Source organism: Leopardus geoffroyi, chromosome B2, assembly GCF_018350155.1.
Source record: "Leopardus geoffroyi isolate Oge1 chromosome B2, O.geoffroyi_Oge1_pat1.0, whole genome shotgun sequence".
In the NCBI taxonomy this organism is placed as follows: Eukaryota; Metazoa; Chordata; class Mammalia; order Carnivora; family Felidae; genus Leopardus; species Leopardus geoffroyi.
In genome coordinates, this window is record NC_059332.1 from 83,890,433 (window position 1) to 83,914,180 (window position 23,748).

General features: G+C 34.9%; 1 protein-coding gene across 5 annotated transcripts in view; it reads right to left on the reverse strand.

Annotated features, from left to right (window-relative positions):
• Nucleotides 1-924: 924 nt before the first annotated feature.
• EPHA7 (EPH receptor A7) overlaps nucleotides 925-23,748 on the reverse strand; it is a 173,173-nt gene continuing 150,349 nt past the window's right edge. For 2 of the 5 annotated variants that reach the window (XM_045499052.1, XM_045499050.1), the window contains exons 10-17: nucleotides 20,702-20,815; nucleotides 19,412-19,597; nucleotides 18,760-18,821; nucleotides 17,120-17,329; nucleotides 16,251-16,400; nucleotides 8,325-8,518; nucleotides 6,687-6,842; nucleotides 925-4,480 (exon numbers count right to left, since the gene is read on the reverse strand). In XM_045499052.1, coding sequence (XP_045355008.1) covers nucleotides 4,366-4,480; nucleotides 6,687-6,842; nucleotides 8,325-8,518; nucleotides 16,251-16,400; nucleotides 17,120-17,329; nucleotides 18,760-18,821; nucleotides 19,412-19,597; nucleotides 20,702-20,815 — 1,187 coding nt within the window. In that variant the 3' untranslated portion in view covers nucleotides 925-4,365. Of the gene's footprint in view, nucleotides 4,481-6,686; nucleotides 6,843-8,324; nucleotides 8,519-16,250; nucleotides 16,401-17,119; nucleotides 17,330-18,759; nucleotides 18,822-19,411; nucleotides 19,598-20,701; nucleotides 20,828-21,304; nucleotides 22,131-23,748 lie in introns of those variants that run through there. The other 3 variants (XM_045499051.1, XM_045499049.1, XM_045499053.1) reach the window with 2 other exon arrangements.

Sequence of the window (23,748 nt, forward strand, 5' to 3'; positions counted from 1 at the left end):
AGTGAGAGAACTTGTATATCCTTGATGGTTTTATAATTCTGTAGGGAAATGAGTGCTGGTAGGATAACATATCTTGGTTCTACTTCTGAGTCCAGGCTTTAAGGGATCGTATGACTGCCCATCAGTGTTTCAGGCTGTATAATTATTATTCTGTGAAGTTAATGAGTGCCTTGCCTATAGAATAGTGAGGGATAGCTAAGACTTCAAGAGGAAACTCTGCATTTCAGTCCAAACTAGCCTAAGCCTCAGCAGCACAAATGGTAAGCAGTGATAGCACCTCATCGGGTGTTAGTCTATTCTCATTGTTGAAAACATTTTTAGATAGTTGTTATGAATTTGTTAAGCTTAAAGTGGTGATACTGTAGCATAAAGAGTGCTTAGTTTTCTTCATTTCAGGGGCAAGCTGGAATGATCACTGAGTCGGTGTCAATGCTCAATGGGAAACATCCCGGTCAGACAGCCAGATTTATCACCTTTTCCGTTTGCTCTGGATCCTATGTTTGCATCCTGCAGCATCTTAAATGCAAAAACTCCCCAAGCTGCCATTGCATATCAAATTTCTAAAATATGTGTCAGGATCTAATGACAAAATATTTCCTTTCTCGGGCAAATATTCTTGTTAGTCCCATGTAGTTGTAGTTTTGAAAAAAGAAGAAAGAAGGTCTTAACTGAAATGTTTGATAGTATGGTTCTTTGAAAACATAGTCTTAACTTGTTATTCTGTAATAATTAGAGTGGAAGTAAGTCACTGTGAAAAAGAATGAAGGGAAGCAGTGGATATTAATTTTCTTCCTATTCTTATTGGTCCACTGAAATATTTCAATGAAACCTTTACTCAAGACATCTCCTTTCATGATATCGTGTAAGAAAATAAATGAGTAAGGGACATAAAGGAACCCGCCAATGATTGGAGACAGGATTTTCTTTACATTGTCTAATAGACTCGTTTATTATTTTAAGCTGGTAAAAAGAGACTTATGATTCGTGTTGAAGAAAGAGTTATTTGTGCTTGATACATTAAAGACACTGTTCAAAAGCAGTTTGTCCTTATAAAAGGATGACCCCTGTAGTAATTCTTAGGCAAGGAGGGACAAATTCAACCAACAAAAAGCACATCTCGCCCCAAGTTCCCCATGATTTCTCCACATAGAGCAAAAAAATACACATCAGTAATTTATTTGAACATGCACATCAGTGAGCAGCACCGTTGTGGCTACTCAGGAAACAAAAGGGAGAATATCAGCATTACCTAAATTAAAAAAAAAAAAAAGAGGTGAAATACACCATTTTAATTGTCTTAAAAACACGGATAAGAGGAGCAATTAAAATATAGTCCTAAATAGTACTAGCTAATGTAGATTACATAAGTATACAATGTGATTCAACTAATAGTGCTCTGACAAGCATAAACCACCAGTCCCAGTAAACAAGGCCGATCAATTGCTGAGAAAATGTTAGATTCGGATGTAATAAAAGTTACTTTTATTTCAGTACTGAATGCAAAACACAAGTCGAGTGTGAAGACAGCGTTCTAAAAAAGGTGGCTCTATTAAAGCAAGGAGGCCATTTCCTTTTGCATTTTTATAAGTTTTGAATTCAATTTTTGACGTTTGCTTTCTCTACCTTTCCTCCCCTGAGCACTAATTTATCAAAAAAAAAAAAAAAAAAAAGATTTCAAGGTGCAAGTTGTACATTCTTATCGTTATACCATTTCATCTCTTTCTGGAAGAGAGTATTACAATCAGCATTACAATGTTAATTCTTTTTCTCTGAATATTCGTTTCACATACATGTATTTCTAAATCATAATGTTGGTCCAGAAAAGAAACCTACAAACGAGAGAGTGATGTATTCATACACTTCCTATTGTGCTGTGTGTCTTTCCCATCCCTTCTCCCCTTTCCCTGTAAAGAGCTGTAAAAAATTTAAGGCAGATGAGGTATATTGCTGAAGAAAAAAGTTATTTTTGAAAAAAAACTCAAAAAAACTTTTATTCTGCCCTTCTACGCAAGAAAGACTACTCAACTATAAATCTAGTGCTAGAAAAAAGCAGGAAAGACACCGTTTGCATGTACCATACTATGTCTTCTATTTCTAGAATGGCTTTTTGTTAATTTAATTTTAATAGAAAAAATAAGCACCTTAAGCTATGAACAGGAAAAGAACTTCATTATTAGTGAGTTTAGAATCCAAACGGAATTAGGAACACTCACTCAACCTCTTTCACTCATTCTCTCAAAGGCCAATGCTACTGATTAGAATTGTAAAGTGCTGTACTCAGTATAAACACTTGTATACACTGCAGACACTGAAAAATAACCCTCAAGCACATTGTGTTATAGTTCCAAAAATATATTTACAGTCTATTACAAAGATTACAAATGGAAGTGTCTAGGTGACTGTATTATGCTAATTAAAGTTATTTTACAGATTATTTTGTTCCTTAGGGACAAAAAACATTTTAGTGAAATTAAAATGATTTTTCTCGTCAATTGAAAAATAAATTAAAATATCAAATAACACTGTACAGTGATTTAAAAGAAAAAAAAAAGGGTGGGGAGGGGTTTGGGAAGCAATCCATTTGAGTTTTTCTATAGCCATCTTTGGTCCTAAATGTGGGAAAACACATTATGTAGCACTGAAAATACCTGTTCTTTTGTGATGCTCTGCAAGTAAAATAGAAAAATATAGTGCATTTTCAATGTATTCAGAGCCCACTACAGAGAAATGTGTGTACAAAACAAGACAGTATAAATAAAATTTACAAGTTTTACAAAGGAACATTTACAGGTTTTTGTTTCTGTTATTTGTTTGTTTGTGGATGCCCACATTATCAAACAAGACCAATTATGACCGATCCCTGGGATCTTTCTCTATTAAAATCATTATAAACAGCCCAATTCTCTTTGGAAGTACAACAGTTCAATTCTGGGGTAGTTCATGATTTTCATAACTTTGAAAGCATTACTCACAATATGTATACATTCCTGAAATATCTATAAAGACACATTTAATTATTGCTTATGAAATTCTAACACAGTAATCAAATAATATGGTTTAATAAATAAAGCTTAAAAAAAAAAAAGCCAGATCCTTCACCTCTTCCTTACACAGTAAAAAGAGTTCTTTCATTTAATAAGTTTCTTACATCAGCGTTCACAAATAAAAGACTTTTTTAAAAACTGCAGTGATGATATTCTGTGCAGCAAATCTGTTTTTAAAAGGTGAAAATGTGAACTGCCCCTTTTCTCATGCTTCCGAGTTCTAATATAAAACTTACTCCTTTCTTTTTGTGTTTGGACTGCATTAAACAGAATAGGATATAAAATATATGTCAACTATTTCTCCTAAATTTCCTAATGTCTCAACATTGAAAAAAATCTCGATGTGCTCAGATTAAATTTTAGATAACACTGGATAGTTCTTGCTCTCAGAGACTTGCCTTCACCCACACTCTTTAGATGAAGCGCCTCGTTTTTTTTTTTATAGTCATAAACCTACAATTTGAATTTTTTCATTAAATTCTGTCTAGTAAAATCACTCTATAAACAATCTGTTAAAAGTGCCTTATAGTATTTATGGATCATTATTGCTTTTTTCATTGAAAAGATAGTGTGTTGTCTGATCTTTACAAAAAAATTTCTTTTTAAAAAATACCAGAGCTCTTGGCAACTTGCGTTTTCTTGACTACCTGCCAATTAGCAAACGATATCAAAACCGCACTAATTAAACAAAATAAAATGGCACAAAAAAGGATACCAATGTTCTGACGGAGATAGATCTTCAATCATGCTATGGTTTTGTTTTGTTTTTGTTTTTGTTTTTAATTTTGGATTCTTTCAAAGGTACCCAGTGTAGTAATGTGTCATAGATTAACACTAAAAAGGTCCAAAGCTATAAACAACTTTCTAAAACAAAGTCCTTATGAAGAATAAACACAAATGATTTTAAAAAGGAATCGTCTGAAATCACATATTTAAGGAAAATATTTCATTGATTTTAACAATAAGATCATGAATTTATTTGACAAATATATTCTTTCTTAAATTCTTTATGTACATTTTAAAAAGTCTATAAGATAAAAAGGAGGTTAGAGAGCTCAAGGTGTTTGGATGTTTTCAGGTAGTACTTTGTTTATTGTCACTGCTGTTTTCCTGGCCACCAGGGGTGGATCCTAAATTCCCTTTTTATGTGTTCTGGTGGCACTTAGGAGTTCAAGTCTGTAGGTGCTTCTTAAATCTTCTCTTCACTGTAGGAAGGACCCAGGACATCAACTGTCTTCTAGCAGCATTTCTTATGCATATCCCGAAGGCCAGTACTGTTCTCTTGCAGTCCGTGATCTCCCTCGTAAGGGAGAAACGCTAATCACACTTGGATGCCAGTTCCATGTAAATGGAGCATTTGTGCTCTCATAGTCTGAATGCTGCTCATGATTTTCTTTTGATGGCCAACCAGTGTGATCCCTAAACTCATCACATCCCTGAAAAAGACAAATGCATTTTTTTATTAGTTACCTTTCAAAGAGTGGATTTGGTACTAAACTGTCATCAACTCTTTAATTAAAACATCTGTTTATCGTAGGCAAACAGATCTTATCTTAGTGGTCTTGGGTATTATGATCATATCCCTGCAGCGGGCCTGACTGGCAAACTTCATTGGCATGGTCCTTCCTAAGAACTTAACTTCTCCGGCTCTTGATTTGCCACAGGTTGTCTTTAAACTGATTTGAAATTTTGTACCAGAAATTATCACAGTCTTAAAATTATTATTAACTTAAGATTAGGAAATGTTATTTGAAATGCTGTATTCTTGAACCTGAGCGAAGTTCAAAATTTTTAATTGTTACAGTAGGATGGAGGATGAATGTAAACATTTTGGGGTCTAGTAAATCAAGAATCGTCAATGATCACAAAAGATTTATCCTGAGTTTAATTATCACGTGGCGATTCTGTGCATATTATTGATTGTATACTCAACTCCATTTCAGTTTAATCATTTGCCTACATTTTAGAAAAAAAAATTATTTTCTAAAATATGCAATATCTATGTTAAATAGTTTAAATTTGACATATACTGTGTCTGTGTATGTACTTTGTACCTTTCCTAATAGCCAGAAGGACTGAGCTTAGTTAGGTATTTGCAAGCAGCTAAAATATAGCAACAGTACAATACTCTAGTATTTCATAGTAGGGGTCCAAGAAAACTTTGAGAAACATCATTTTTCAGGGAAGTAGATTTCTTTGGAGAGAGAAGGTGCAATTATGCCAGCTCTACCCACATGGTGACTAGGAGTAAACCCAACAAGACAGCACGCACATGCTTAAATTCACGTGGGTGCCACCTCCCGGCACGCCAAAAAAGAGTAGCTGATTGCTGGCCTTCTCATCTGAAAAACGTGAAACCCTTTGCACAGAAGTTCACAAACTGGATCCACTAACAGATCCTTGATAATTGCTTCCCATTTTCAAACACGTTGGCCGAGAGGAACCTCATTGTCCATAAGACTTACACTGCAGCACATGAAGCTGAAGTTCAGAGATAGTAAGTGGATTTCCTAAGACCACATAATCAGTGTGGGAGCCAGAAAGGAAAATTTGTTCTTTTTACTTTCAGTTCATAGCAATTTTAAAAATTGCTTTATTGGGGCGCCTGGGTGGCGCAGTCGGTTAAGCGTCCGACTTCAGCCAGGTCACGATCTCGCGGTCGGTGAGTTCGAGCCCCGCGTCGGGCTCTGGGCTGATGGCTCAGAGCCTGGAGCCTGTTTCCGATTCTGTGTCTCCCTCTCTCTCTGCCCCTCCCCCGTTCATGCTCTGTCTCTCTCTGTCCCCCAAAATATAAATAAACGTTGAAAAAAAAATTAAAAAAAAATTGCTTTATTGTCATTCTTTGGGTTAAAAAAATGGGGGCACCTGGGTGGCTCAGTTGGTTAAGCATCCAACTCTTGGTTTCAGCTCAGGTCATGATCTTACGGTTTCATGAGTTTGAGCTCCATGTCGGGCTCGGCGCTGGCAGTGTGGAGCCTGCTTGGAATTCTCTCTCTCTCCCTCTGCCCCTCTCCCACTTGTGCTGTCTCTTTCAAAATAAATAAATGAACTTAAAAAAATGAATCAATCACACACCTTCCAAAATATAGGTTAAATTCTTAGTTACAGTTAACTGAATTAAGCCTCCTTTGACCTCTTCAGAAAGTGATCATATTGGATGTCAAAGTGGATGTGGTATTGGGTATGAAGCTTTGAGTTTTTCATGTCATGCAAACATGGTGAAAGAAATCCTCTTTTGCAATGGAGGAAGTTTCCTCAGTGAACAGGCACCTAAATGATACATGATTAAGGAAAGAGGCTCACTCTGTGGGGCTTAGAATACTGGCTATGGAGACAAATTAGCTACCACTTACTACTTGAGTTAGTTTAGGAACAATATTTAAATTCTCTGAGCCTGCACCTTGCTGTGTATAAAGCTATTGACATAATAAAATTATTGCTGTGAGAGTTTAAGAATACACTGTAAGTTCAAAGGTCTATTTAGTGTAATACCTGGCACATAGTGGACACTTATTAAAGAGATGATTTTCTCTCTGATTTTGGGGTTTACAACCTCTGTAATTTATGGACAATGACCTGATGCATAAAGCTTGGAATGTACTTAATAAATGATTAAATAGAATTTTGAGAGTTTCAACTTACTCAATAGTCATCCTGGCCACAGATTCAAGGGAGTTGTAGCCAGCTGCCGTGAAGTTATCTTTATATCTTTCCATCTTAATAGCCTGTAGCCATTCTCCAACTGAACAAAAGGTAGTAAAGTCAGGAGTGTTTTGATCCAAAAGAGGGCTTATTGGCCTAGATAAGAATGAAACAGAAAAGCAAATTTTTTTCATGAACTACTAAAGGAAGAATGTCTTGGCTCATAAAAAAATAAGGGTAAAAGAATAAAATTACATATTCTAATTGATGTTGTAGTAAAAAATAAACAGATATGTTAACGAAAATCTAATGTGTAGGGGCATGTGGGTGGCTCAGTCAGTCGAGTGTGTGACTCCTGGTTTCGGCTCAGGCCACGATCTCATGGTTTGTGGGATCGAGCCCCATCTCAGGTTCTACACTGACAGCGTGATGCCTGCTTGGGATTCTCTCTCTCTGCCCCTCCCCAGTTCATTCCCTATCCCTCTCTTTCTCAAAATAAATAAATCAACATTAAAAAAAAATAAGGGGCGCCTGGGTGGCGCAGTCGGTTAAGCGTCCGACTTCAGCCAGGTCACGATCTCGCGGTCCGTGAGTTCGAGCCCCGCGTCAGGCTCTGGGCTGATGGCTCAGAGCCTGGAGCCTGTTTCCGATTCTGTGTCTCCCTCTCTCTCTGCCCCTCCCCCGTTCATGCTCTGTCTCTCTCTGTCCCAAAAATAAATAAACGTTGAAAAAAAAAATAAAAATAAAAAAATCTAATGTGTAAAGGTTGCCCAATAACTGCAAAATCCACAATTTACATTTTGGTTGGATTTGACAACCATCATTGCATCTTCCATGTACTTCTAAAAGTACAGCTAACAGTATTTGTAATCAGTACACATTTCTTTATTCATTTGTTTCTCCAAAAGTAACTGGGAGTAAAGGAAGCACATTTGGTTATGGACTAACTTGTTCAGACCACGTGGTGCTATTGAGAACATTATGTGTTCTCCGTACTAATGGCACCCTTGTAGTGCCTAGTGAGCTCATATACCTCCACAAGGGCTTAATGACCAGTACAGACAAGAGCATCAGCATGACTCAGAAGCTAAAGCTTATTAATTTCTAATACACCTTCAATGGAGTAAGCCAAGCACAAAGAATGCATGGAGTGCTTCGGACTCTTTTTAATGAGTACACCTCTTTAATCATGTATTGAATTACTTTCATAAGCCTTAACTTCATAGAATCATTTTACTAAATAGCTTAAAGCAAAACAAGAAAATATATTATGCAAAAAAGTAAAGCACTAGTAATAAAATCCCACATAATACTAACGATGATTTGAAAATGTGGAACACCACCTGATCATAAAATTCCAGTTTAGAAAGTCTTCTGAAATGATGGCCAACGATAGCTACCATAACTTTTAAGAAAAACAAAAGGCAATAACAATAGGTCCCTTTAAACACTAGTTAATTAAGGTAAGCCAGATATCTGAAAAGAAGAAATAAAGACTTTGGTAAACACAATAAATTTAACATGGATATATAGTTTAACACAAATGTCAATTTGCCATTGGGTTAGGACTGAGGAGACAGAAGGTTTAAGTGAGTATTTGAATGTCTCCCAGAGTCCATTCCCTTAGGTATTTCTTACCTACTACAAGTTCCCAGGGGTGTTTTCAGACTATTTGGGTTTCGAATCATTTTATCTAGAATTCCAACTATCTGTTCAAATTTTGGCCTTTCAGCACGTTCCTTTTGCCAACAATCCAGCATCAACTGGTGAAGGCCAGCCGGGCAGTCCATGGGTGCTGGTAAACGATAACCTTCTTCTATTGCTTTTATAACCTAATAGCCAAAGGGACATAAAAAATATTACTAATTGAGGCTCAATGATAATAAAATGAATTGTTCAGTAGGCAAAGCGATTTATCCAGATAAGATTGAAGCACATCTTGAAGCATTGCAAAAGACATATTTTTCCCCAAACATCTATGAACCTTAAATATGTTATCAAGGGGTGCATGAAGAGCACGATATCATGACACTTCCTAGTTAATTCTGCAATAGGGAGCAATAATTGAAGTCACTCAGGGTGCAATAGATGGAAAACTACTAATGTCATCCCAGAGGTTTTGAAAGTGGAATATGTTATGAAACCATTTTACTTGTATATAGCTGTACATGTACATATTTGTCTATAAATCTATGAATTCTTCAAGTTGTAAGAGGAAGGTCTCAGTTACCCCGAATTTAACCCCCCAAAAGTGTCACTTTTTGCAGAGTTCAAATGACACTTTCAAACAAGACATCAAAATGCAGAATGTACTATGATAGAAAATATTACCAAGCACACTATCACTTTAAATATCATGGAGCCTATATACTTATGAAATATATAGTGTTATATAGTGGTGTGCTGGAGCGAATAGCATACAGTGGTTCATAAAGGTGACTGCATCACTTTCCAACTCCAAGTTTAGTGACCTCACACTGGAAGACTGAAATCAGCTTTGGGGAAAAGGATGGGAGAAGGGTTACACCAGGAAATCGGAGAAGGCTACAAGTTAGTGCTTTCCCAGAGTGCTGGTTGTTAAACTTTTACTAGCACATCACTGTATGTGATAGTGCTAATACACTATCTAATAACAGCCTAAACACTATAACAAGCTTTGAATGTTCATGAAAAATAAGTCTCCATAAACATTGGTACATGGCAATCAAAAAGTCTAAAAGTTTATTATTCAGACTTATTGTTTGTTTGTTTATATGGAAAGCAAGATTTGACGCTAAAAGCCAGAAACTGTTACAAATCTCAGCAGCACAGGAAAATAATTACCAAGGCAAACAACACAAATAAGAGGGACTTGTAAAACATTAGAATAATATCAAGGGGAATTAACAAATCATTTTTGATACTGACTGATATAATAGCAGTAGAAATGTAAGAAAAAAGTGACTCTGGAAAAAACAAAGAGGAAACCTTGGGTTTCTGAAGAAAATAAAGGCAAAAGTAGGCAGACAAAAGCTGGCTTTAAGAAATGTTGATTAACATGGGTGCCTGAGGGGCTCAGTCGGTTAGGCTTCCGACTCTTGGTTTCAGCTCAGGTCATGATCCAGCGGTTGGTGGGTTCGAGCCCTGCATAGGGCTCCGCGATGACACTGTAGAGCCTGCTTGAGATTCTCTGTCTACCTCTCTGCCCCTCCCATGCTTGCACTCTCTCTCTCTCGCTCTCTCTCTCTTTCTCTCTCTCTCAAAATAAGTAAAGAAACTTAAAAAAAAGAAATATTGATTAACAATATTTGTAGGGAAACATATCCCTAAGATGCTTGTTGACATTCCAGAATAACACATTAAAATGTAAAAGGTTGCAGATGGAATGAATAAAGTAGCTGGCATCAACAAGTTCTACAGAAAATCCTTTGTATAGGAAAAAAAAAGTACACTTTAAGAAAAATCTCTATATGCAAATTGATCAAATTTAAAAGGTAAATAGATTAACCTAATAATAGCAATTTTTGAAAAATATTATAAGGTACAATTCTTAGTTGAAATTCTCCCCTGAATACTATGTTATATATCCTATACATCAGTTTACTAGATGTCTTCAACTGAATTTTCTAAAAGCATCTCATACTCTATTCATAATTGAATTTCTCGCCTTCCCTAAAAACTTTTACTAATCAATTAATGGCCTTTCCAGTCATCACACCCAGAAAGCTGACGTGAGAACAGTTGTAGATTCCTTCTATGTACAGCAAATTAGTCACCATTTTCTGATGATGCTCCTTCTTAAATGCATACATGTTCAAATAAGAGAAGTACTTTAGTTTGAATAACAATGATGGAGAAAAAATCCTTATACTTAAGTGACCTTAATCAGTGTTGGTATTGAATGCCAATGAAGGACAAAGGACAGAATTTTAAAAGTGTCCTTGTTTATGATCCCATTGCTACAAAGGTTGTGTATCTTGTAAGCAGTCCTCTAAAATATCCCAAACTTCAGAAAGCTTTACATCACACAAACAAACACAATGGTAACTCTGTAACGATCACAAATATATAATTATAGGAGAAATTAAATTTAAAAAAACTGTATTAAATGCAAAGAATTTTCCATGGCTTTGTATAACATTCCAGCGACAGCCCTATACTTGGATTCAATGGGGCTCTAGGTTACAAAACTTAAATGCAAGTAAAAATAATGTACTTTGGAAAGCTCCGTTAAGTTATTTAAATAGTGACTTAAATTGTGAATAAGTAAATAAACAACTTCTAAAATTTAATGTATTCAAAATGACTAAATAATACAATTGAGAGGCATTTTTTTTTAATTGGGAAAAGAGTGGCTTTACTTATATTTGAGGTTGCTTATATTTGAACAGAAGCAGAATCTTTCTGATTTGGCAGGACAAGTTCCCATGCTCATAACATTAGTGCAATCCTTATTATTTTCCATCACCTTCTAACAATATCCCTGCATGTAATTTGTCTTCAGATGTCTAGAAAGTAACAATGCACATAGAGTGATCTTTCCTTTGTTCTTTCCCTCTAAATACTCTTTTAAGATGCAAATCTAGGGGCGCCTGGGTGGCGCAGTCGGTTAAGCGTCGACTTCAGCTAGGTCACGATCTCGCGGTCCGTGAGTTCGAGCCCCGCGTCAGGCTCTGGGCTGATGGCTCAGAGCCTGGAGCCTGTTTCCGATTCTGTGTCTCCCTCTCTCTCTGCCCCTCCCCCGTTCATGCTCTGTCTCTCTCTGTCCCCAAAATAAATAAACGTTGAAAAAAAATTTAAAAAAAAAAGATGCAAATCTAGGGGCACCTGGCTGGCTCAGCCATGGAGCATGCAACTCTTGATCTTGGGGTTGTAAGTTCGAGCCCCAGATTGGATGTAGAGGTTACTTAAAAATAAAATTAAAACATAAAATAAAGTATAAATCTAAATCTGGTCACAATCCTCCTGACATTAATATTCCTCAGCAGCTCTCCAAGCCTTCATAAAAACATTTAGAATTCTTCATCTTTGAGCACAATATGTATTTAAGTCTTTGTGCCAATGAACATAATACCATCAAATGACTCTTACAGGAATGAGTTAATGAACCTCTACAGTAGTCCTTTTGCATTATAGGAATTTCATACTCTATTATTATGGCAGGAAAACATTTATTTCAGCATAAAATGAAACATCTGGCTTTCAAAGATAGATACAGTGGTGGATACATTTTTAAAGGAATAGCAGCTAAGGATAGAATTTAAAATAAGAGATGTTCTCGATTGGGAATGGACTTTGGGAACCTAACGTTCCCATTAACAATCATGCACCTACCTATGGGAGCACTAGTGATAATTGCTGGGAACCTTCTACAGAGCATAGTCTGGTATAATCCAAGCATACATACCCTTTGAGGGTAAACCTGCTGATGAGGGGTGATTCAGACACACACTGAATCTAGAAATTCTGCAGTTTTTATTTGGTTAGCTGCATTTTACTTCCAATTGGGAAAGCAAGAAGTACTTTCTGCAAATAGTTATTCATTTTTGGAAACAACAAGGCACATGGGTAAAATGGTTAAACTTACACTTCTTAGAGCATTATGTTATTATTCATAGAATTCATTTAGAAGATCTTTTTGTGAAATTTCTAGAAACCCGTTGGACAGGGATTTACCTGTCCAGATCTAGCCTTAATATTCAAATAAAAGAAAAAAGAAAAACATTAAGCAATTTCTAATTCTAGATAGGTCCTGGATTCATAGGAAGTGATGGGTAAATGACATTTATAAAAGACCACTGGGATATGAGAGGAAGCATGGCTTTAGTATATACTGTAAAGAAATACTTGGAAATAAAAGCAAAAGTTGCTTACTGCGAAGTGTTTCAGTATTATTAGGGTATGACTATTGTAATTAGAGGAAAAAGAACACAGAATGACCCCATGATAATGGGCTGGTAATAACTCAAAATGGGATCTAACATGAAGGACTTCTGCTCTTTGCTCATGCTCATCGCCATTCCATTAACCTCACAATAATGTATGACCCACAGTTCATGCAATTAAATATTTTGGACCCCAAGTATGGGATTATGGCAAAGTTTTACCAAAACAATCACAATTTTGTTTCTATTGTAACACAAAAAATACAAAGTCATAAATTAGTGGTGACTTTCAAAAGGGAAAGTTGAAGGCTCACAATTTAACTGAGAGCAAATTTAGTTAAAGTGTATTATTATTTTTTTGAAGCTCTTAAATGTCTTTTAATGACCCACTTTAAGAATTTATCTTTATGTCCAATATCTTTATGCAACCTTAATTTTTTTACCATCTTTATGACTACACACTAGTTAAACTAACAATGCATTAGCTTAGCTTAAAGTGAAAAGAAATGACTTTGTTGAGTACTATAAACAGAAAAAAATGTAATCTACCTAAAGAACGTCAAAATTTGAGGGTAACTATTTGAACTAATTAAGACATACATTTAATTAAAACACAGCTGCTGTGAATGCCAAAGAAGAATATTTTCAATTTCTGTAATATTTATTATGTTTGACTGAATGTACATATATAAAGAACTTTCTTTGAAAAGCCATTATGGAAAGGGCTAAACATCTGCAGATTTTTAAGAATGAAAATTAGAAATTTCTTTGGGACATTCACTCTCAATTGTAATAGCAAATAACTAAATTCCAACTGCTTCCATTGCAGTGAAAATTCAAGAATGCTGTACGTATGTCAAAATACAGTAAGAATCCATTCAAGTGTTAATCAAGTGATACCCTGTTTGGATATGGGTATCATCATACACATACATACTACCTTTTCCCAAGTTTTTCTTGCTCATTGCCCTGTCTAGCATACAGATAAAGCCTTCTGGAAACTATCTACCTCACTGACTTCTATAATACCCTTGTCTGTTCAGAGTGATCACAGACACTTCCCTTTATTCAGCATTCAGCCTGGAATTTGGGGGATTTGTTTACAAATGTAACCATCAATTTACATCTTGTTCTCGTGATGTCTTATGAAAAGTCTTCTAAAATCCAAGGCATTTGAAATTCGAAGGCTTTCTAAAATCCCTGACAAATTACTAGGAACTAAGTTTGAACAATGTAAAGTTAATTAATTCACTTAATAAATGAATCTAAACTAATTAAAAAATTAATATCTAGGAAGATCTGTTGAAAGCAAACTTCCCACTATCTATTCACACATTTACAGGATTTTCACATGTGTCAGGGGATTGTCAGAACTCCTCAGTCTTTCCATGAACTCCTACCAGAGATTTCAAGTAAAAAAGCTTTTATCTAGGGAATTTTTTGCCAGAATGAAATTCATTATTTTGAATTATTCATTTTTTTCAACACTTGCATTTTGAAATGTATACATATAATTGCTCAAATAGCACTTTAACAACATTAAGTATAAAATAACGAATATTATCCTATAAGAGGAATAGTAATATAAACTTCACTATAAAACTGAGATGTATAGGTAATCCCTTACTATTATACAAACTGGTGTATGATTTATAATTCAGACCTTCAAAATTACAAAAAAGAAGAAACTTGGTGTTAAATGTTCTAGGTTGGAAGTAAATGTCACTGTAGACATAATAATTTAATTTGATCAGTACAAATATTTATTATTTCTTGTTCTACTAATTATATATTTTCACATTTCATTTTCAGGAAAGACTAACAATATTTAAGGAATTCTAAAAATTAACATTGATGATTTTCTTTTCTTCTTCACCCTTTCTATTACTTGTTTTCAGAAGTTAAGTGAACTTTGAATTTAAGTCATCTTATATTCCTGTCATTCCCTTTATGTTTGAATCTAGTACAGAAGGAAGGTGTCAAAAGAAATGAAACTCCACTGAGTGTCTGGGGAATGTAAATATTTCTCTTTCTCTGCCCCAAGGATTTGTTTGCCCACATTTTGACAGTCCATGAAATCTTTGACACTGAGTCCTGTCAAATATTAACAACTTTGCCTCTGCCAAACAGACTCATCATTTAGACTTTTATCTTTGGAAAACCAAAACCAAAACCAAAAAAACAAAAAAGTTTCATGTCATCCCTCAGTTCAAAACACCAAAAGATTTAAATGACTTAAAAACGTCACCTCGTCAGGCTGTGAACTTTGCAGTTCATTCAGAATTTGTGGGAAGATTTACTGAAAACAACCTCACCAACAAACAATCTGATTTCAGGTGTCAAAAAATAACTATCTACAAGTTTTAAGACCATAGGAGTTTGATATGGTAAATTCTAAAATCTAAACCCAAAATGCTGATTTTATGTAACAATGTTCATGACCTATTTTTGAAAAATAACTCGATTTTAATTTTAGTCACCTTCTATTGCTGTCCATGTTTACAGTACTTCGAGAACTGACTATTCCAGTTTGCCGGTCACATCCGTCTTTTAATGGCGATACAGACTTTCCTCAAGCACCACGTATTTCTTTACTCTTCATGAACATGCATTTGTACCATTTCTAAACACTCCTTCATAAAAGCCTTTCATCAATTTGCCCCAACTTAATCTGCATATCAAATCACTACCAGTGTGCACAGCTCTGTTCTAGGACCGGGAATCTATTTGGTTGGTCTCCACACACTTGGCTGAGTTTTAGCTTCTGGACCGTCCAATGTGCCTCTTTGGAAAATTCTCTCACTAGCTATGGCCAAAGTCTTCTCCAGATGGCTAGCTCAAATCCAGGGTACCTTCCTAGATTTTATACTTGCTCTACTTTCATGTAGATTTCACTCGCATTTTCAGTAGGTTGGACCATATGAATCTGCCAGTGTTTAAAAGTTTCTGACATGCAAAAATGCCTGTTTCATCAAATTCAACCTAACAGAAGCCAATCTTCACTTGCATTTATGCTGTATTGTTTTGTAAGTGGTCTCTTGGTGTGACATGTATACCCCCAACAACTGCTATCTCCTTTTTTTCTCAACGCATCACAGCATGTTTTATGCCTTAGTATGCAACAGGATACATATTTAACAAGTACGAAGTTTTTAGGAATTTCCAAAAGTACTCCCATTGTGATTAGATTCTAAAATATCACCATGGAACACCTACCAGCGTTGAGCATAAGATTTAGTTTGTCTCATGAAATTAAAATTTAATCAAATCAACCAACAGTAGACATGTTAAACAGACTTTCTGAGAACATTAAAAGAAAAAGAAAGCCAAGCTTCAAAGACAAAATAAAACACAGGCTTCCTTCCTCCCCTCTGCAAATGACTCCTTTACTCAGGTAACTTTCCCACTACAGTTCTACAAGTACAGCATCATTATCATTATTCAGGAAAAAGATAGTGGACATATCCTTTGTATCTACTGAGAGGATATTTTCAAAAAAAGGAAAGACGATCTTCAAAGTGAAGTTAATTGAACCACTAATTTATGGTAATTTTTGTGGGAATAATTGTGAAAACTCAGCAGTCATATTTTTATAATTCTATAAAACTTTCTTCTTATGAGCCATTCGTTACCAACATGTTCCAATAACAGTGGATATTAATGTATGAAATCCTTTTTGTTTAAATAGTGTAACACCTACATCTTGATTTGACATGTCCCAATAAGGTCTCTCTCCATAAGACATAACTTCCCACATAACTATTCCATAGCTCCATACATCACTGGCTGATGTGAATTTCCGGTACTGGATGGCTTCAGGTGCTGTCCACCTTACTGGAATTTTTCCACCCTGTTATAAAAAGAAATTGAAATTTTAAATATGCATAATAACTTATAAATCATTTATAGCAGAGCTATAAAGCTACAGTTAAACATTTGTATATTTGGTTAGCAATTCAGCAGTATCACATCTATCCATCTTGAATCTCTCTAAGTGTATTTAAAGTTACTAATCTGTTTTTAAAATGTCATTACAAGTTTTCATTTTTAAGGCGACTCAATTTAATGGGCCCTTAGGTGGTCTTAGGCCATGAGTCTAGTCAAAAGACAATGACAAATTAGGCAACATAACTATGCTAAAATGGAATGAAATATGGGGACTTCAACTAAATCCTCATGTATTTTCCTTTTTGCTAATTTCACAAAAGTTGTAAGAATTAGCATAGTTAATATTCTGTTAAAATCTATTTATTTAAAATGGGACTATATTTCTCTGCTACAATTATGAGAGCTAGCAACTAGATGTTACTGTATAAAACCGAATGTTATGTATATGAACACCCTGCTATAAGAGAAGCATGTTGCCATTCTTATCTCACTTCTCAGTCTGTATGTAGAGTGGAAACATAACGACAGTTCCTCCAAAAGGAAAAAAGAAAACCAGCAACAACAAAAAGCTGAGATCTATTTGCGTCTTTTCTACTGTGTAGCTTTGTATTATTAAATCCTGCTTTCTTGGACGGAAAATCTCGGGAATATGAAGAGGTGCAGTAAGGGACTTGTCCTTACAGTCGTTGTATAGACAGCTTCTGGATCATCCTCTATAACCCGGGACAGGCCGAAATCTGACACTTTGCAAACAAGATTGCTGTTGACAAGAATATTGCGAGCTGCAAGGTCTCTGTGAACATATCCCATATCGGCCAAATATCTCATTCCAGCAGCAATTCCTCTCAGCATTCCTACTAACTGAATGACTGTAAATTGCCCGTCGTGTTTCTACAGGAAGACAAGAATAAACATCCTTTAACTCTACTTTCAAAGGGAAAAATTACCATTAAAAATGTCTGCATGCTAGTGATTTACTATAGTATAAGAATTATTATATTATCTATAGAATATAGACATGTGTGAAATATAGACATTTGTAAAAAAAAAAAAAAGTGTTGATTCAACGGACAGCCAAATAATACAAAATAGACTTTTGATAATTGTTTAGTTATTTACATTGATATGTTATTTTTATTGATTGAAAATAGCATCAGGTTACGCAGATCCAAAAGTATGCACTGATTTTTGAGGCGAAGGTAGAGAATGGAATATCCAAAAATACTGTCTTTGACAACTAAGTGTTTTTCCACTTGCTAAAATATTATATAAGTAATCTAGAAATGTATAAGGGGATGAACATATGTATTAAGATTTATTTTCTCCAAATGATAAAAAAGAGAAAGGAGACATTTTTTGATTAAAGGTGAAGAGAAACTAAGAAGTAGGAAATGATGATGCTGGCTGACTTTGTTTGCTTTTTATATTTTTCCCTGTTTTGTTATCGGTAGGAACATTACTTGCAACAAAGATTCTCTAAAACAGATGTGCCAGCAAATGGGATCGAGAGCTCTTTGCAAACAGACTGGCAACCATATATTTCTAACCCATTTTTAACTCACAGATTTCTCCAACTGAATTAGAAATACAGTGCATGAGGATATTGATTTGAGTTGATAACCTTTCCAGGTGATGCTTTATTCCCAAGAGTTGATAGTTATACATAAATAAAAATTTCTCTAAATCTTCTGATTTCTTATAAATTTGAGTTGAGTGTATCACTGCAGATTATGTATGATCACATTCCATGTCCTCTTAAGCTTTAGATTACTTTCTCCTTGTCATTTGGAAAACTGTTAACGTGTTTATATCCTTAGGTGAAAAGTCTCAGAGCAAAAAATATGTATGCTTATGTATTTAGAATTATCACAAAAATAATCACACATTATTAATTTTAAAAATGTTAGTAATTCTATCTTTTACACTCAGTGTTCACACAGCGATATAACAGAAATGGTTCCACAGGGCAGAATTGGGATCATCATGCCAATTACTGAACGGTTATCTCACTTTTTAGTCTTCTCTGTATTACTTTTGTATTTAATTTATAATTGTACTGAAAAGTAAAATGTTACTCTACACCATGTATTCAGAGTAAAGGGCTTCAGGTTCAAACTACACTTTATCACTTATGTGCTCAAAAAGTTCTAGTTCAATCCAGACCAGGATTCTGATCTTTAATTTAATCTGCTTTTTTAAAGGCAATTTTCTGATCTGGTAAAGTTTACAATGTTTATGGTTTATGCTGTGCACAATAGTCAACATGATAGTTGTAACATGGATAATGCATTTAATGGTAGGATAATTTTTTTGTTACTTACCCTGAGAAATGCATCTAGGGCTCCATTTTCCATGAATTCTATTACTATCATGACTGGTTTCCCTAAAATTAAAAAAAAATAGATATATATATATGTATCAAAAAAAGTGTATCTTAAGGAGCCATAACCTAAACTTCAGGCTTATTCCCATTCTCACCCTCAATAAAATACACGGTGCTCTCCTGAAAGGCTGAATGGGTGAGCTGTGAGTGTTTCTAATGTCCCAGTGCTGCTGCTAAGCTCAGAGTTATTAAATATCTGTTTGGAAGATGGTTATGCTTAACGAAATTAAAGAACAAAGTCAGTATGTTCTTCTGACTCCTACTTTGTGAGCAAAACTCAGAGAAAATGACACTTTATATAAAATGTACAAACTTAGAGTGCATCACTTTTATGGCCATTGAAGCTAAATGAAAATATCAGTCAATCCGTCTGTTTATCAGATTTATTCTTTAACTCTAATCCTGCCTTCATTTATCCTGATTTCTTCAGAGGTAGTAACATAAACGAAAAATTTAGTCCATGATATACCAAGAAAAAAAACCTTTCATTTAGAATATGCAACATGTTCATAATTTGAGTTTTTAATTAGGTACAAAATAACACTAATTTCTGACAGTCCACTTGATAAATGAAAGGTATCAATATCTACCTCGTGTAACCACCCCTTCCAAATGGACGACATTTGGGTGGTCAAACTGCCCCATGATGCTTGCTTCACATAAAAAGTCTCTCCTTTGTTTTTCTGTGTAACCAACTTTGAGGGTTTTTATGGCTACTGCAACATCTCTTTTCCCTGGAAGTTTCAGACGACCACTGCAGACTTCTCCAAATTCTCCTGAAGTAATAGAACAGGCAGGTGTATGTTAATCTCAAAAATATTTCTTCGTTCATAGTAAATGCATAATACTAAAAAACACTTCTAAGCTTTGCTAAACTATCTGTTACACAAACTGCAATTTTTTAACTGGATTAACAAAAACGTTTTTAGAAACAACCTTTAGATTTGAATACAGGATACAATGTACACTGGCGGCTAAAGCATGAGGATGCATTTGCAAATTCTAAACATTGCTATTGCTTTTACGGTTTGAGAAGCAAGTAGTTTTTAGATTTCAAAGTCTGAAATTTGTATGCACTAGGACTGCTAAATCTAAGAGAGCTGAATCCAAAGTGTATAATTACTATGAAAATATATTGTATACAGGGGTCCCTGGGTGGCTCAGTTGGTTAAGCATCCGACTCTTGATCTCGGCCCAGGTCATGATTTCACGGTTCATGAGTTCAAGCCCAGTATAGGGCTCTGAGCTGAAAGTATGGAGCCCGTTTGGGATTCTCTCTCCCTCCCTCTCTGCCCCTCCCCCGCTCATGCTCTGTCTCTCTCAAAAATAAATAAATTCACATGTAAAAAATATATATTGTATGTGTAGAAAATAATATTCTTTTTATAGAAGTCACACATCTTAATTTTCTGCATGGAATTAAATGGCTAATACCTACAAATGCATGAAAAAAAAAAAAAGGTTAAAAAAAAAAGGATCAAAAAAGGTGAAAGCCTGGCAGGAAGATGGCAAATCAAGTAAGAGGAAATGTAGATTCCAACAAAATTCAGGAACATTCTCATTAAAAAAAAAAAAAAAAAAATACTAAGTCATTTCTTAAACAGCAGGCCAGAACTATTGTGAAGTAGCTTATTGTAGAGCAATATCTTAACAATCCAACAGAAGACAAAAGATATACAGATTTTCTGTGCCACATGCTTCTTTTTCATTTTTTTTTTTCTTGAGATCTCATAAACAAGTACAGCCTCATTGCTTCCAACAGTTCAGGTGAATGCAAAAGTTCTATACTTGAGGTATAATTATTTGCCTGTCATTATGATGTATGACTTTCGATCCTGGCTAAATGGAACAGCTGAACAAGGAAGCTACAACAGCCTTACCTGCACCAATCACACGCTCAATTTTAATACAGGAGGCATCTAGCTCCTTGGCGAATTGATGGACAGCTCTATTTGGGTCCTCATAGGTTTCAGGGTCAATGTAGGTTTTGGTGCCTGGAAATTTAACTGTAATGATGTAAGAAAGCATGACTGTGATGAAGCAAAGCACTTATTGTGCAGTCAGCCCAGGAATTTCATTATGCAGAGTGCTCCTTGGAACAGTGAACTTGCTTCCACATCACCTGATTCACAGCAGTTTTAACAGACTACTTCGGTCTGTTGGCGTATAGGTATTATCTGCAAGCTTCTATAGGTAACATAGGATCCAGCTCATAGGTTACTAACTGAATTGCTTTTCCAGTAAATCAACAAAAGACATCACCAAAATTCTCTGACATGACTCTTATCAGACTGGAGGTTTAATTAAATTCACTGCTATCATGGCATAGTTCAAGCCATATTGAGGTTTGTAATGGACTTGGAAACACATTTGTAAATCTACCAGTCAGTCAATCAATCAAATTAATACACTGGGAAAAGAAGACATTTCATTTACAGGTAGCCTACTACACTGACAGCAATATTAAAAAACATTTAGACATCTTACTTATTCTTTTGATTTATTTTTGTAAAGACCAACCACCGTTGACATATACATAAAATTAGTACAAGATGTGAGGGACCACTATCACAGAATCAGAGAGAAATCTACTAAAGACACAGTTTCATCTTCACCTTGAAGGGCAATAGAGGCCAGATGTACAAAATGCAGAGTAAAGTTAGAAAATTTACAATATTCCTGGGATCTGCTAACCATGGATGACAGCAATTTGAAAGAGGAATGGTTTCTATGAACTTTCAAATATAAGGCTCTGGAAGGAGGTAGCCAATATGCCTCAGAAAAGGTAGTCAAAATTCAAACAACATAGAATCATCTTAAAAGTTAAAATCTTCTTAAAATGCACCCAGAAGCATGCAGGTAACAGATAATGCTATGTCAACTTTAAAGCAAATTCAGTTACAATAATGTATTCCAAATCTAACCATTTGGTTAAAGACAAAGATAAGATAGATAGGCATATATTTGGTTATATTAATGCAATAAAAAGAATTACACTATATCCTCAAAAAAACTTTATTGTTTTAACAAAGCCACTGAACAATCTTTTCATTAAATCTTACTATTTTGAGAACAATATATTTATGTATTACACTGCAGCCTAACTGTGCTTATGTCATCACATTATATTAAAACTATATTTAAAAAATAAACACATAACAAACAAAAAGAAGCAGAATGTATAAAGGAAAATGGGATTTAAAAATCTTGATTTATTCTGCTGTAGTTGATTGTTTATCCAAAATTGATTGTCTTAAACAATTATTGTTGCAGTTTATAAAACTGACAGATGCTCATTTGTTACTAAAGCTGAACATGAAAAAAAAACACAAGAAGAAAAGAGAGAGGGGATAGAAAGAGAAAAGAGAGAAGAAGGAGTACAGGGAAGAGGGGGGGAAGAGAAAAAGAGAGAAGGGAAGAAAACAATAGGTTAACCTCCTAGATTGGCAGGCAGATGGAGAATGAGCCATCTTCTCCCTTTCCATTCTCTTTCTTTCTTTTTTCTTTCTTTCTTTGTTTTGTTTTGTTTTGTTTTGTTTTTGTTTTGTGATAAGGGAGCTAGATTGGAGGTAACCTTCTGCATCTCAAATGGGTCTCTGATGGTTCTTTATTCAAGCTGTCATAAAACATTTTGACAGGCCAGAGCAATTTTGGCATAAAAACATGAAATACTGCCCAGCTTGGATTCAAAGACATTGTTAGAAGAAATGGTAGGAGGAAACAAAATGTAAATTGGAATTGCTTCACTAAACTTCTCCATTGTGTTTATATCTTTAAATGTAGCACTCGGGGCCATGGAGAGTTGAGGGCGCCTGATACAAATGACTGGACATTCTATTAAATTCAGTGCTCTAAAAGCTAGTTAAATGGTTGCTTTCATGTTTCTGCAAAAATTCAATCTGGTGTCTTAGCACCTAAGAAAATTGTCTGTATACTAAAGAAATAAAAGGACACCAACTTGTAAACAGCTGGTGACCATAGAGTCGTACTTTACGTATTTTAGATACGGCTATAAAATCAAATCAAGTGCCTGGTTCTCATCAGATGACAAGAAAAGATACCTTTGTAAAGAAGGTGATTCAAAAATATCAAGGATTTACTCGGGTAGGATATTGCTAAGTGCACTTTAATTTTTCATTATTCATCTAAAAACGGATGTTTTAAAATAAGGAAAACGTTGACATATTTCTGAATATTCTGGTTTCTTGTTTCTCTCAATTTAAGAGAATGAGCTTTTTTGTGTGTTAACATCTCATTGACATTTCTCATGAGTGTTAAATAACTTAAAACCACCATTGATATTTTGCTCTAGAGGTGAAAACGGTTTATATATATATATCAGGCTTATCTTGTCTATGTCAGCAAGTAAACATGCAGCTCTATTTTTTCTAATTACAAACTCGATGTCAAATGTAAAAAAAGCAAATGGCATCAAAATATTAAAACTGAGTGATGACAATTTAGCATACGGCTATACAACATGTTTCAGGTAAGTCACATTTCAGTTTACCTTCTGCATAACCTGAAAGTTAAAGGCAAAGAAACTAAAACGTATTTGATAATTTGGGGATGTCTCAGACGTATTCAGTAAAGGAAAGAAAAGTGAGAAACTGTTGAAGGTAAAATTAAATGATTCTGTCATCAAATTGTTCACAAATGGGTAGAATAGGGGATTTTAGGAACTATATGTTACTCTTCTACATACATTTAAAACTAGAGTAAAAGTTTAGGCATTCAAGTTTCAACTCGCTCCTTTCTGTTGGGGAAGTGTTAAAAATATTCTCTCATGTTGTAAAAGAGAAAAAAATGCACCCTCCGTTTTTTTCTGTGTATCTCTATAAACTGCCTGTGGCACTCTCATCACTGAGAATCACAGTAACGATAATAATAGTGCTCACAATTTGTGTCTTTAAACCATGCATTTTCT